The sequence below is a fragment of the Asparagus officinalis genome, chromosome 1, assembly GCF_001876935.1.
Source record: "Asparagus officinalis chromosome 1, Aspof.V1, whole genome shotgun sequence".
NCBI lineage: Eukaryota > Viridiplantae > Streptophyta > Magnoliopsida > Asparagales > Asparagaceae > Asparagus > Asparagus officinalis.
The window spans coordinates 53,493,933-53,509,098 of record NC_033794.1 but is presented as its reverse complement, the minus strand read 5'-3'; the positions used below and the strand labels follow the sequence as shown (position 1 = coordinate 53,509,098).

General features: G+C 35.2%; 1 protein-coding gene across 4 annotated transcripts in view; it reads left to right on the top strand.

The window, feature by feature from the left end:
* LOC109824299 (sphingoid long-chain bases kinase 1-like) overlaps nt 1-15,166 on the top strand; it is a 22,371-nt gene that overhangs the window by 3,387 nt on the left and 3,818 nt on the right. For 3 of the 4 annotated variants that reach the window (XM_020390881.1, XM_020390873.1, XM_020390866.1), the window contains exons 3-8: nt 316-678; nt 2,359-2,452; nt 2,542-2,579; nt 3,684-3,830; nt 9,248-9,347; nt 12,279-13,240. In XM_020390881.1, coding sequence (XP_020246470.1) covers nt 316-678; nt 2,359-2,452; nt 2,542-2,579; nt 3,684-3,830; nt 9,248-9,347; nt 12,279-13,240 — 1,704 coding nt within the window. Of the gene's footprint in view, nt 1-315; nt 679-2,358; nt 2,453-2,541; nt 2,580-3,683; nt 3,831-9,247; nt 9,348-12,278; nt 13,241-13,625; nt 13,742-15,166 lie in introns of all 4 variants that reach the window. The other variant, XR_002242604.1, reaches the window with a different exon arrangement.

Sequence of the window (15,166 nt, the reverse complement as noted above, 5' to 3'; positions counted from 1 at the left end):
GATATTTTGGGGTACATATTTAAGAGTCCCTAGATTCATTGGCATAACCATTAATTAAATTTCAATAACCAATATTACCATTTAATATATATCAAACATGTTTTTTCTACTATTATCAATGATACTGGAGTTTAATTTCATAGATTAATTGGAAATGTTTGTTGGGATGCTTCTATATTGACTCTGAGCTGAACTCTGCCTAATTTTAAGCCATTATCCGCAATCTATCTCAGTCAAATAGGGTTGATCTAAGCCATGCTTGTTACGGGACTTATCACCTTTCTTGATTCGGTAAATTATGCAATTAATTTGCAGGTATCTTACAGTTCTGGTGTACGACATTTCACGGTGCACTCATATATCCACAGGAAATCACGACTTCCATGTATTTTCAAACCGCAAAGAAGTCAAAAGGATTTTTGTTTCTTGGCTTCTAGTCTAGAAGAAGCCATTCAGTGGGTTAGCGGTTTTGCGGATCAGCAATGTTTCGTGAAGTGCTTACCTCATCCCATGGCCTCGTCCAAGAAGTCCTCTGACTTACTTGCAAGCATTCCATTCTTTGATCAACAACCAATAAAATGTAAAAGTCCACCAAGAGTTCTTGTGATACTAAATCCTAGATCTGGACATGGTCGTTCTACTAAGGTTTTCCATGGAAAAGTGGAGCCAATTTTTGAGGTGTGTTCAATCTCGAGATATCGTGTTAGATTGATTCTATTGAGTTTTCAGTTTATAGAATTACATTAACTGTGTAGCTACCTAAGTTTTACTTGTTCTTTGTCCATGGTACTTCTGCAAATTATGTTTCAGCAACATTACGAGTATAATTGTTCTCGCATTATAGGGCTGTTATCGCAATGAACAATGGCAGACATAAAAGAAGATGGAAAACTTACTACAGAGATATTCATCATAAAACTGAGCTTGAATGAGATATATTGTCTTCTTGCTCTGATGAAGAATGCTATACTAATGCACATGCACTTGTTATCATGTTTCAGATCTTGTTAAAATTTTTACATGCTTCTCTAGGAAGTTTTGTTCATGTTCTGCTTGATATTCATCAAAATTAAGGATATCTGCCTGATCATGGAAAGAGCTGGTATAAGACCGTTCTCCCATCGTCTGATCAAGATGCTGTGCCTATGCACAGCTGCACTTGTTTTAGTTAAGGTACACAAACTAATTGTTAAGGTCTACAATTAAACAAAGATAATAACCTAGTTTTGTTATCATAAAAAGGAGCTTGTGTAAGACATGGTTGTGTCTATGCTCAGCTTGCAATTGTTTGCAGGTACTGGGAGATCTTGTTTAAATGATACATGGTTCTGTAACAAGTTCTGTTCTTGTTCTTCTCGGCTTCCATCTACATAAGCTTTGCTATTTCTTCAAGAAAGGTTGTTTAAGTTAAAGTAGGTTTAATTGCTGCAAGCATCAGCCATCAATTATCACAGCTTGGTGAGATGAATCTGCTTCTTGCACCTCAAAGTAATTTCAACTAATTTGTAAAGGAAGAAAATCTGGAAAATGCTACAATATATTCTGCACCTTCGGTTCTCTAAGGGGTGCTGCTCTCGTCTGTCATTAGCAAGGGATCAGCAGAAAAGTAGTAGCTCAAGACCATGAAAAACATGCATGGCAGCATATTTAGAGGTCCATCTTTTCTCTGATAGGCTTCACTGAAAGTGAGGAGGCAGTCATCTCCAAAAGAATAAGGACAAATCATAGGACTAGAAACAGATTTAACTTTTCAAGGCTGTGGCAACCCTATCTGTATGCATGTGGAATGCTCCAAATAATAATACTAGTATAATAGTAGGATGCTGATCAAGATGCAGCATTTTGTTGAGCTTCTTGTTTAGTTGAAGTCATCTGGCTTAGTCGGCGAGCTCGCGGAATCTGTGTTTGTTGCATTCTCTCTTGTAAGGTTTGAAACATTTCTATGATAGTTTGATCATAAATTCGTGTATCAGATTCCATGAGATCAAATTTAACTTTGTAAAAGGTATTTGGCAAACATTTGGTTCACTGAGATTAATTTTCTTTTAGAAAATGTGTGGAGTACTGCAGCTTGATTGGCTGTTCTTCCTTTTATATTCTGTTCTGATTCTGACTTGACCAAAATGAAGTTTTTAAATGCTTTAGGAGACCAGTTGCTAGGTGATCTGCTCATGCATTACCCACATGTTCTTTTAGTTTACCATGCGTACTAATGCATTCTTCTTAGCATATTTGATTTAAATTTCTTGTGCATCCTCTATGGTATAGTCATTGATGTTTCTTGCAAGAAATGTAAATTACTTCTAATGGAGATCGCCATATGCCTCCTGTTTTACATTTATTTTGTTATATGTGCAGCTTGCAGGTTTCATAATGGAGGTGGTCAAAACTACATCTGCTGGCCATGCACGGAAACTTGCGTCTACTCTTGATTTCAGCACATGTCCTGATGGTAAATATTCCCAGTAAATTTTCTAATTGAGCTTCTACTGCCTTTAAGTTGGCTCACCTTTCACTTCTTATTTAACATGATATTTGCAGGAATTATATGCGTTGGTGGTGATGGGATTGTAAATGAGGTCAGTTATTTTCTTGACTCTATTTTCTTGATATTTTGCACCTCACGAACATGCCCTGTAGATAAATTCAGATGACAGAAAGTAAGTCGGAATGTTCTCTTTATGACGGTAATTCATATTCTACTAGAATATAACATAACCGACTCACTTTTTCCCCATACAAATTGTAGTTCTCTTTATGATGGGATTGTTTCGTTGAGCAATTGTTTTGCTCATTCCTCGTTACAGTTGCCATGTCCAGGAATTTGCACCAGGTGAATGAGGTCGGACATAATACTCTAATTTATCCTGCTAATTATAAAAACATGAGCTCTTGAGATTCTTTCCATTTTCTTACTTAAGTCTCTTCCCTTGTCTCGTCAATTTTTACAATATCATTGATAATCAACATATACTGTGCAAGCTCGTCTGTTGTACCTTCTCTTCAACTAATTGTTATCACTTCAGTTGTAACTCTTTGATGCATGTCTTAAGTGCACCTATAGGACACCTTTTTTCATTTAGCATCCAAACTCCGGAGTTCTTCTGAATGAATGGAAACTATACATATCTTTTACTAATATGAGATGCTCATAACGAAATACTTTTTAAGTTTTGAGCATTGACCTGAATAGACCAGGTGTATGTATGGTAATATGACTAATAAATAGGGTATAGATATGAACAGTAAAATGACTATTAAATAGGGTTTAGGTGTCATGATATTTTCCTCTTCTGAGCCATATTTTAGATTTGAAAAGTAAAACATTCTTGTGTTTTCAGATTCTTGATTTGCCTGCAATTAATTAATTTAATCTCATTCCTTGCTGCAAGGGGCACTCCTACCTGATTATTTGCTCTAAATTTTCGTTAATCCTATCTCGTAGCGCGTTGTGTGTATGTTTTGATGGTTATGAGCTGACAGTTTGTTAAATGAGCTACGAAACTCCAAGAGATAAAGGTGGTGGTGAGGCCCACCCATCCGATGTGACTAGTGGCCAGTGGGCTGTCTCACCTCGTCCACATCATGCCATACGCATTTTTTTTCCACACGCTCATTCTTGGATACCTTTCCAACTAATCTTTAAATCAATTGTCATTTCTTTATATTTTACTATGATGCAGGTCCTAAATGGTTTACTGAGTAGAGAAAACCAGAGGGAAGCCATTTCAATTCCTATTGGCATTATACCTGCTGGTTCTGACAATTCACTAGTTTGGACTATTTTGGGAGTAAGAGATCCTATTTCTGCTGCAATGACTATCGTTAAGGTAACAAAGATTTCTGTCATCTAACCTGGGTATTGTCAACTTGAGTGTGGATGTATGCCAAGAATGCTATGGTCACTTATCATTGCACTTAAATTTCCTCATCTTCCAAAGCATGTTGACTAACTATTATAATTGCATAAGGTTTAGTAGCTAAAATGAATGAGACAATTTGTTCCTTCTTACCACAAATGAGTATTTGAGCTTCAGTTTAGTGAACAATCAATTTGGAGGTGTATGTTAATTATCTTAAGATTCTTAACTCATGAATCTTTGAATGGGCCATTTTTCTTATCCAATTTTTGCAATGCGCCCATATTCATCACAACATTAACTTCTACAAGAAGCCAATACACAATCTACATTTTATACCTCAATGATGCTCAAAACAAATGAGAAAATATCAGAAGATTTACATGAAACCTTTATAGGTTAAGAATTTGTTGGTGTATTGACTATCCTATTTAATGTTAACTGTTGATAGCTGAAGAAAACCGAATACTTTGCGTTAATATGGTAAGCCTTGCAGCCTTAAGTCTTAGAAGAAGAGTTAAACTTAGAGATAGATTGATACACATTTTTGGCCTAAATCCATAAAGCTTTTTTGGGACACTAATTAGTAGACATGACAGAGAATCCAAAGTACTCATATAAAGAAAATTATGAGTATAACATCAGTTATCAGTTGATACTTTATGTTGGTACATTACGTGAAATGGAAATTTGGAATATAGATACACAGATGCACAATGTGAAGGGTTGTTTATATTTCTAAACATAAGTAGTCACAACCTGGTGGTTGTTGCAATACTGTTATTATGACATATTACTAGCGGTTGTTGCAATACTGTTATTATCAAGGTTTTAAATATCGGTTATCGGGGATTTATCGGATGGTCAAATCCTTATCGGATAGCGAAAATCCGGGATATATCTGGGATAAGTAGTATTTATCGGAGCAATATACTGGATGGTGTATATATATAATATAACAACTAAAAAATGTAATCTAACCGTGCTTAATGACATATAAACATACCAAAACAGAAAAGCAAAGTATGTACAATTTATTCACTAATTTCTTATATAAGTCTTTGTTACAGGAAAAACAAAAAAGAAAAGTATGATAAAAGAATAGTTATAGAACTGATATTACTCAAAAGAGAAAGTGTGTGCGTGAAGGAATTACAAGAGAAGGAAAGCTCACAACATGTGTATATAGCCATGTTTCCGGACAAAAAACATGGTTGACAGAGGGTAGGCGAGCGACGAAGTTCAAGGTTGAAGTTCACGAAGGCGAGTGACGAAGAGGCGCAGAGAACATGAGATGAAGATAACGGAGGAAGCGCCCAACAAGAAAAAGAGCAGCCGCCAGAGACGAAGTTAGGGTTTGAAGGTTGGATTCACAAAGTTTCGGGTTTTAAGTTTCATATTATTAACAAAATGGGTCGGGTCGGGTTTTAAAAACTCAACTCAACTCAAAATGCCTGACCGATAGTCCCGATAATCCCGATAATTTAGCCTTACTTATCGGCCGATAAATGTCGATAATGCCGATAACTCGCCGATAATCTCTCCAAAATGATAACCGATTACAAAACTAACTTATCCTAGTGGAGAGCTAAAAAATCCGATAACTCGGCCGATAATATAGATTATCGGCCGATATTTAAAACAATGGTTATTATGACATATTATAGAAGCACACATGCAAAGGCTTGGGTTCAATCCTTCTTGAGAAAACATCTATGATATATTTGTTATTGTTAATGTTTTTGTTGTTTAAAAATTGCATATTTCTTGCAATAAGCTATTTATGGTGCTTGATCAGATTTGATACCCATCGATTAGGCAAATTTAGTGCTAAAGCGAATTCCATGAAAACGTTAGAACCATAAAACATAAATATGGAAAAATAAAACAATATAGATCCATAAAGCATAAATATAGAAAAAACAAAACAAACATTCAACATATATCCTAAAGTCGTCTTTCTCTTCACGTCTATAGAAGCACACTTGTGAGGGGATTCACCTTCAAGAAATATCTCTATCCACTTGATAGCCAACTGCTCAGTACTCCCCCTAATACATCATATAAGTTATTTGAAAATGATTGAGTATGATGTTTGTAGTACAAGGACCCCCTCTAATAGGCTCGGGCATACGCAAACATGATGAATAGCATCATGATCCACGACTTCCAAAAATCACCACACGTCTTTCCGAGTAGTGTACACATCCTCAATACGGTTTCCCCTTAATTACCCACGTGATGTCATTTTATTTGGTGGTGGAACATGCTTGTGCATTGATCCCAAATATTTCGACTCATAAATGACATTCCTTTGTTAGTATCCGCCTCAGTCTAGTCATAGCGCCAATACCCTTCCGCCCTTACATGTTTGAAATTCCAAAGGAAAATATATTTCGTATTCGTTAACCCAAACATGGTAAATCCACATGATCTTGTAATAGGAAGCCTCACGAAATCCGTAGTTCCCAAGGTTATGAGACACAATGTGATGCCCAATAGTTAAGTCCCACGTCGGTATGAGAGTAAGACTTTGAATGGTTTGTATAGTAAAGCCAAAGACTCAAGTATAGCATCAGCTAGTCGAATTTGATAGTGATTTCAGCCAAACAATGTGCTACACTGTGGGGCCTAGCATGAAAAATGATATGAGAGTAATCAACCAGTTAGAATTATGAAGCTAAGTGCTACATTGCATGAGTGTGTTGGGAGACATCTCTAAAGCCTGTAGGAGCCTTATCTAGAGTTCACATCGCTTGATGATGATACTGGGATGTGCCAACTGTCATGTTGCGATGAGAACGTAGCCTTTGTAAGGTGGGGGTAATTATAATACCCTAAGAATAGTTCCACATCAGAAATGATGGGGAATTTGAAGTGTTCAAGTGCTCATAGGATATCTAAAGGACTCAAGAGAAACAAGCGCTAGCACTTTTTGATAGTGGATTTAGCCAAATAATGAGTTGCTTTTAGTGGGTCCTAGGACTTACATTGCGTCAATGGGCTCGCGGGTCGGGGGCATTATGACAAATGGTATCATAGCAGTTAGCCAGCCGGAAGTGTGGAGCTAAGTGCTATACTATGTGAACACGATGGGAGCCATCTCTAGAGCCCAATGAGCCACCTCTAGAGTCCACATCGCCTAGCGTTGATACTGTGATATGCAAACAAGGCGTCGCGTATTTAAAGTGAGTTGCTTGTGATGCCAAAGAGTTTAGTCCCCAATCGGTAGGAGAGTGACTTTGAGTGGTTTATATTATAAAAGCCAAAAACTGAAGTGTAGCATCTATTAGTCAACTTTTGGTAGTTATTTGATCCAAACAATGCGCTATACTCGGTGGGTCCCCTAGCTTACATCGTGCCAATTGGCTCGCGCGCATGGGGTGTGACAACTTTTTAAAGAATACGATTTTTGAATAGATGATATCCAATAACACAAATACTTTCCTCTCCCTAATTCCATATGAGGTAATAATGTCCGAAATAATAGCATTGTTCTCACATCCTATTTAGATGTCGGGATGAAAACCATGACGTGCGATGCATTTTTTAAATCAAGTTATAGAGAACTCCTTGTTCATGTATGACAATGATGGGTCACTATCTTATTTTATTTCTAAGCCATGTGATACCATGCTAAGATGGCTACATACATTCGATATACGCCAAATAACCATTTCCACTACAAATATCAAACTCAAAGCTTAGCCGAACTATAAGAAAACAACATTTACCGCAAAGCGGTGAGAATTGATCAAACGTCTGCGTATATACATAAACTCTCATATTTACTTTTCTTTTATTACAACAAAGTTGTTCCAAATAGAAATAAACTCTGTTGGTAAAAAGTTAAAAAATCAATACAAGTGAATTTTTTTTTGCAAAATACACTAATGGTTCAGTAGAATTTGGGCTCAGACGTCACCTAATCACCTTCAACACCAGTCTCAATCGGACTCGGTGGAGCTCATCTAAACACGTTGACTGTGTTCGACTGGACTCGGTTCAAAACGATCTGCCAACTCTAGAGAATCCACTTTTATGTTTGGTTTCCAGGAGATTCAAATGGGCCCAATTGAACACTGATAGACAATTTTCAGCTTTTCTTGCTCATCAAGATTTGATATAAAAATTTGTTTTTATTCAATCAAAACCAAAATGTAATGAACACCCATTTTGTGAAATCATTCAGCATTCATATAGTTAGAGAAAATGTGACTGGTTTTAACTTTTAACTAGATCTACAAGAAACACATAAGAGCTTAAGCAAAATACACCACAGCACAAAATCATTCACTTAGCTAGAAAAACATGAATTTTAACAATAACTAAGAGAAACCCATACCATTTATGAGATTCCACACAAATCCACACAAAAAGTTAGATTTACTTGGGAAAACTACATTGATTTTATCAACCATTCAAATTAAACCATACACAGATAGATGCAATGAGATAAATGGGAACAAAAAGTTGGATACAAAGGAGAGATGCTCACCTTGGATTTATGATAATTCCATTAAGATCTCCACTTGAGTTTACTGGGGTTTCATCCCCTTTTAGATCTAGAATCATAAACAATGTAAGAGGGATTATAAAGGGAGGATCTACATTTGGATTAGAGATTGGAAATGAAAATGAGAGGGAAACTTAGCTTTAATGGCTCTTGAGACTTGCTCCAATAGTTATCCTCTTCTCAAGCTCGTACCACCATGGCCATCATCTTCTTTCTTCTCTCTTTATTTTTTCTACATTTTTCATCCTTTTTCTTTTCTTTTATATCTCCTTTCTCATTTAGGGTTTAGGGTTTATGGAGACAATAGACAAAGCCTTATAGCCATTTTGCACAGCCCATCATTAACCACTAATTACCCACTTAATCACCATTTTTCCAACTTTCTTCGAAAATTCATTAAAAATACCTCAGAAGATTCCTGCCATCAACTTTCTTAACTGGAACAAAGCTTGATTCTAACTCTAGGTAAAACCTCTGTCGATTCCTGACCTTGATATCCGCCAAAACTGATCCGATCTGTAGCTCACCACGTACATACTGTAGGCATATCTGTATCCAGATTTGGCGAGATTACAGAAGTTAAGTAAAACGGAAAGAGAGCAGAAAAATTTTCCAGTCTTACTCCTTAGTCTCATATCTTTTCTGGAGGATTTCCACGTCAAATAAACCTTAGTGTTCGTTGATGTATGATGTTGCGACAACCCCTTAGCTCAGGATTTTCAGTTGATGCTTATCTAACTGTTAGCTTTCTTTCATGGCTGGCGATAGATGCTATTTCTCATAGTAGTAGCTTATTGGTAATATCATCCTTTACTTGGAAAAGCTTCCTATTTCTTATTTTCCCAGTACTGACAATCTGGTTTCGGTCCAGGGCGGTCTCACTGCTACTGATGTTTTTGCTGCAGAATGGATCCAGTCTGGGATTATTCACTATGGAACAACAGTTTCATATTTTGGTTTTCTCAGTGACGGTAACTTCATATATTTGATACACATTCTTCACGCTTAGTGTTTATGCAAGACCTATCTTGTTGCTTGGAAAATTTGATATATTTTTTCTCGGACAAATTTTCAAAACCAACCCTTTTGGTTTTTTATTTGTAAAAAACGACCTATTTCAGTTTTATTTGCAAAAACCGACCTGGTTTCAGCCTCAGCGCTGAAACCAGGTCGGTTTTTGAAAAAAAGTTTCGCTGAGGCTGAAACCAGGTCGGTTTTTACAAATATTTTGAAAATGGGTCGTTTTTTACAAATAAAAAATAAAAAAGGTTGGTTTTGAAAATTTGTCCATTTTTTCTCAAACTAAGGTTGGCAAAGAAATAGAGAATACATTAATCATTAAACCACATATACTAAAAATGCTGATCAAAAGATCTGTACTAAGCCCTATCCTCTTTAAAAAATCAAATGTTTTTTAGAGAAAATTCTTTTATAATTATAACTGAATAAAAATGTGAAATTTCTTAAATATCATGAATATTTAATAGTTCTTTTGGCTAAGGTCTTAGTTTTTTCTTTTATGAATACTCCAGGAGCAAGCATCATGACTTTTTTTGGCCATCAATTTTAGTATTACTCAAGTCCTCCCCCAACACCCCTACCCGCCCCATGCATGACTTTTTTTGGCCATCAATTTTAGTATTACTCAAGTCCTCCCCCAACACCCCTACCCGCCCCATGTGTGCTTGTTGTGGCATACATATTGAGAATTCACAACTTGACCATGATCTAGAGATTTTTTTTTCCATGTGTGCTTGTTGTGGCATACATATTGAGAATTCACAACTTGACCATGATCTAGAGATTTTTTTTTAAATAAGGCCTTACAAGGTTTTAAATGCTTTAGGCCATGGATCTAAACAAAATGCTAACATTGGACATCCATGTTTTACCTATTTGATGCAAAAACAAGGAACATAGTCCAAAGTTAGATCAATTTCAATAGAACGAATTTTCAGTTTGGTTTTGTGATTTGGTTTGAAGAAGGATTGACTTTTGAATTTTCCTGGAAGGTAGCCAAGTTTCTATCTTGCCCCTGACTCTGCACGGCTTTTAGCCCTCCCGAAAAATCCACCAGATAATCTGGTCAGGATTATGAAAGTATGAGGGAATAGTTGTTATGACATATGTCACCTAGCCGTACCCATCCACGTACCCAACACATATCCATATTTGTATCCGTACCCAAAATCCTTGGACACTCCTTGCATATATGAAGACATTTATTTAGGCAATCTGCTCACATATGCAATAATGTTTTANAATTATTTTTGGGGGGGGGGGGGGGGGGTTTATTGGTTGAGACAAGTTGGGCCAAGTGGGATAATTGTTCTAATGGAATAATTTTATCCCTTTGGAAAATTTTGAGTGGGGTAAACCAAGGCAAGTTGGGATAATGAGACATTTTGAAGCTTTGATTTGACAATTCAAGTAGGATAATTGATAATGTGGCATCTTAAGAAAATATAATATTTATGTATCAGTTAAGTCTGAATTAATTTATCCAATTGGTTTAGTATATGTTTTAGTATTTTATTATATTATAATACATTATTTTACTTTATACTAAAATATAATATGTCATTTTATAATTACTAATTAATCGTAACTATGTTTAATGTTATTAATTAATATACTATATTATATTATATTAATATGATATATTATATAATAATTGATGTAATAGATGAACAATATATTTATTATAGTATTTCAATAATATAATATTTAATTTAATATAAATGTAAGTGTTATAATATCTTTAGTTTATACAATATAATATTATTTATAATTTTATATTATTAATAGAAAATGATAAATTATTATATTATTTAAAATATTTTATATAATAGAATATATTATCATATTAAATTTTATTATAATATAATTAATATATTATTATATTAAATATATAAGCACTAAATTATGATGCAATATTTTATATTATAAAAATACTACAATTATATTTTTATTCTAACTAATAAGATATATACCAAATAATATAAAGTAATTTTATAATAATATAATACTAATATGTAATAATGATGTATAATAATGTTTTGATGCAAATATCCACATTCTTTTGATGCAAATAATCCTTATTGGGACTTTTGGATAATATTGTGGCTATTTTTTTCTTAGTTGTGTTAACTTAGGATCTTATAACTTCATGACCAAGAGATAATCTGAAACTTGAATTTGAACGTCTAAAGATTATCCACATTCTAGGATTTGTCTCCACAAATTCACAATAAACATCCCATAAGCCATGAGGATTGGGTTTTGGTTTACATTTTGTTCACAATATGTTACAGATCAGTTAATTCATTGAACATGTTCTAAAAAGAGCAATAACGTTTGTGATGAAAATGGGAAATCTAATAACATCAAGAGTCAAGACCAAGAGATAGTCTTCAAAAAATGAGAGACAAAAGAATGGAAGGTACTTGCTAATCAACCAATTGAGAAGTAAAAGTCTCAAACTTATCGTCTCCCCTGTAATTTAACATATTTATATTTTTAGGCGACCTCCTAGGATCTTACATACTTGCATCTATTTAGACTAGGTCCTTGGATCATAAACCAATTAACTCCTCCCTTTGGTCGTTGGATCTTGCATATAAACCAATTAACTCCTCCCTTTGGTCGTTGGATCTTGCATATAAACCAATTACCTCCTCCCTTGTAACTTTAATTTTTCAAGGGGGATCTAAGGCCTCTTTTGCCCCCATGTCGCTGCGCCTCAGTCTATGAGATTGCTAATTGTAGAGTTCTCATAAAAATTATTATCATTGATTGATAATTGTCCCATTAATGTGTATGTTTTTTATATGTTTGTTGTAGCATATAATACCTGCATATATATTAACACTTTGAAGTTAATATTTGTCTTAATACTGCAGTCTTGGAGCTTTCTGAGAAATACCAGAAACGCTTTGGCCCTCTTCGCTATTTTGTTGCTGGGTTTCTTAAGTTTCTGTGCTTGCCTAAGTACAAGTTTGAATTAGAGTATCTTCCAATGTCAGAAGAGGTATTAAGTGATCAAAAGCTTATGGAAGATCATGATAAGATTGATATGTCTGACCTCTATACAGACATAATGAGTAGGTCACGAAGAGAAGGCCTTCCCAGGGCTTCCAGTTTATCCAGTATTGATTCAATTATGACTCCTTCAAGAATGTCTGGTGACTTGGACACAACTAGTAGTACACTGGCGAACAGTGAACCATCTGAGTTTGTTCGTTGCCGTGATCCTAAATCAAAACGTCTATCTTTGGGAAGGAGTAATCTAGTGCCAGACACAGAAGAAGTTATTCACCCGCAACCTCCCTTATCAGCCACTCCGAACTGGCCGAGGACCAGATCAAAGTCTCGGACAGACAAAGGTTGGACCGGCGTAAATACTGTAAATGATTCAAGGTCATCATGGGCAGCCACAGGAACAAATGATAGAGAAGATATTTCCTCAACAATCTCTGATCCTGGCCCAATCTGGGATGCTGAGCCTAAGTGGGATACAGAGCCAAATTGGGACACTGAGCGTAACTGGGAAACAGAGAACCCTATTCAACTTCCAGGACCACCAGATGACATAGAGCAAGGAACAACTGAGGAGCTCGTCCCCAAATTAGAGGATAAGTGGGTTGTTAAGAAGGGAACATTTCTGGGTGTTCTAGTATGCAACCATTCATGCAAGACTGTTCAGAGTTTAAGTTCTCAGGTTGTTGCTCCGAAAGCTAAGCATGATGATAATACCCTGGATTTGCTATTGGTCCAAGGAAGTGGGAGATTGCGACTACTGAGGTTTTTTATCCTTTTGCAGTTTGGCCGACATCTTTCACTGCCATATGTTGAATATGTTAAGGTATGCATTTACAATTTTTTTGGGTGAACAATTTGTCGTTACAGATAACACAGTTAAGGTGCATAAATTCTTATCTTCATAATATCCAAATTTTAATCTCATCTAAAATTAGGGGCGCCAATTCGGCGAGGCTGAAACTGAAATGTGAAACCTTTTACATCCAACCCTTGAATCACGGTTTTTGGGAAGTTTAGAAGCCCATCCAGCTGGGAAATTATATGCCCGATATGCAACTATGGAGATAGATGGATAACATTGAGTCGTGTAGAAAGGGTTCATCCTAATTGAAATACCATCTGATTCAAGTTTATCTATGTCATTAGATTGTTTAAATTCAAAATAATATGAAGCTGAATACCCTAGTTTGTGTATCATGTACACAAAGGTGGATGGTGGAAAGTAGCATGCATTAAGATCCTGAGATGGAGAAAGCAGGTGTGCATCCCTCTGCGCCTCCAACAACCATAATCAAACACCCCAGAAAGTTGCTGGAAATTTAAGGTTATGCCCATACTATTTAAACTAATGTCACAGAACCCTCTTATTAATTTATCCCTTTTAATTCAGTAAAATAAATCCTTAACTACATAATATGGGAAGTAAAAAAAAACCCAGTATTTTTATATTAGTCTTACTTTAATGTGATTTTTATCTATTCTTATTTGAATTCTTTCTAATTCTAATGTTTTAACTGTACAATATATTTATAAAACCTTTAAGATAAGCTTTTAAATCTACTAGCTATCATCTTAAATAATAACTGATCGTTCTTAATTTGTAAATCTTACAACCTTGATGTCCTGTTATTATCTTTTCACATCAACCATGCTTTTCCATCAAATACTGTGAGTGGTGATTCTAAGGTGAATTTTCTTGTTTAACTACTTAAAGTTAGTAACTAAAACGCCTTTTAAAATTCTTTGAATTAATTGTTTATACATTTTCCTTTAATTTCTGAGCTTTGGAACAGTGATTCACAATAAAACACTTCGTTTGTTGTTATTTTTCCTTTTTTAGAGAATTAATACTTTCTAGCTTTGTTGAAAAGTGGTTATGCGCAAGACCTATCTTGTTGCTTGGAAAATTTGATATATTTTTTCTCAAACTAAGGTTGGCAAAGAAATAGAGAATACATTAATCATTAAACCACATATACTAAAAATGCTGATCAAAAGATCTGTACTAAGCCATATCCTCTTTAAAAAATCAAATGTTTTTTAGAGAAAATTCTTTTATAATTATAACTGAATAAAAATGTGAAATTTGTTCAATATCATGAATATTTAATAGTTCTTTTGGCTAAGGTCTTAGTTTTTTCTTTTATGAATACTCCAGGAGCAAGCAGCATGACTTTTTTTGGCCATCAATTTTAGTATTACTCAAGTCCTCCCCCAACACCCCTACCCGCCCCATGTGTGCTTGTTGTGGCATACATATTGAGAATTCACAACTTGACCATGATCTAGAGATTTTTTTTTAAATAAGGCCTTACAAGGTTTTAAATGCTTTAGGCCATGGATCTAAACAAAATGCTAACATTGGACATCCATGTTTTACCTATTTGATGCAAAAACAAGGAACATAGTCCAAAGTTAGATCAATTTCAATAGAACGAATTTTCAGTTTGGTTTTGTGATTTGGTTTGAAGAAGGATTGACTTTTGAATTTTCCTGGAAGGTAGCCAAGTTTCTATCTTGCCCCTGACTCTGCACGGCTTTTAGCCCTCCCGAAAAATCCACCAGATAATCTGGTCAGGATTATGAAAGTATGAGGGAATAGTTGTTATGACATATGTCACCTAGCCGTACCCATCCACGTACCCAACACATATCCATATTTGTATCCGTACCCAAAATCCTTGGACACTCCTTGCATATATGAAGACATTTATTTAGGCAATCTGCTCACATATGCAATAATGTTTTA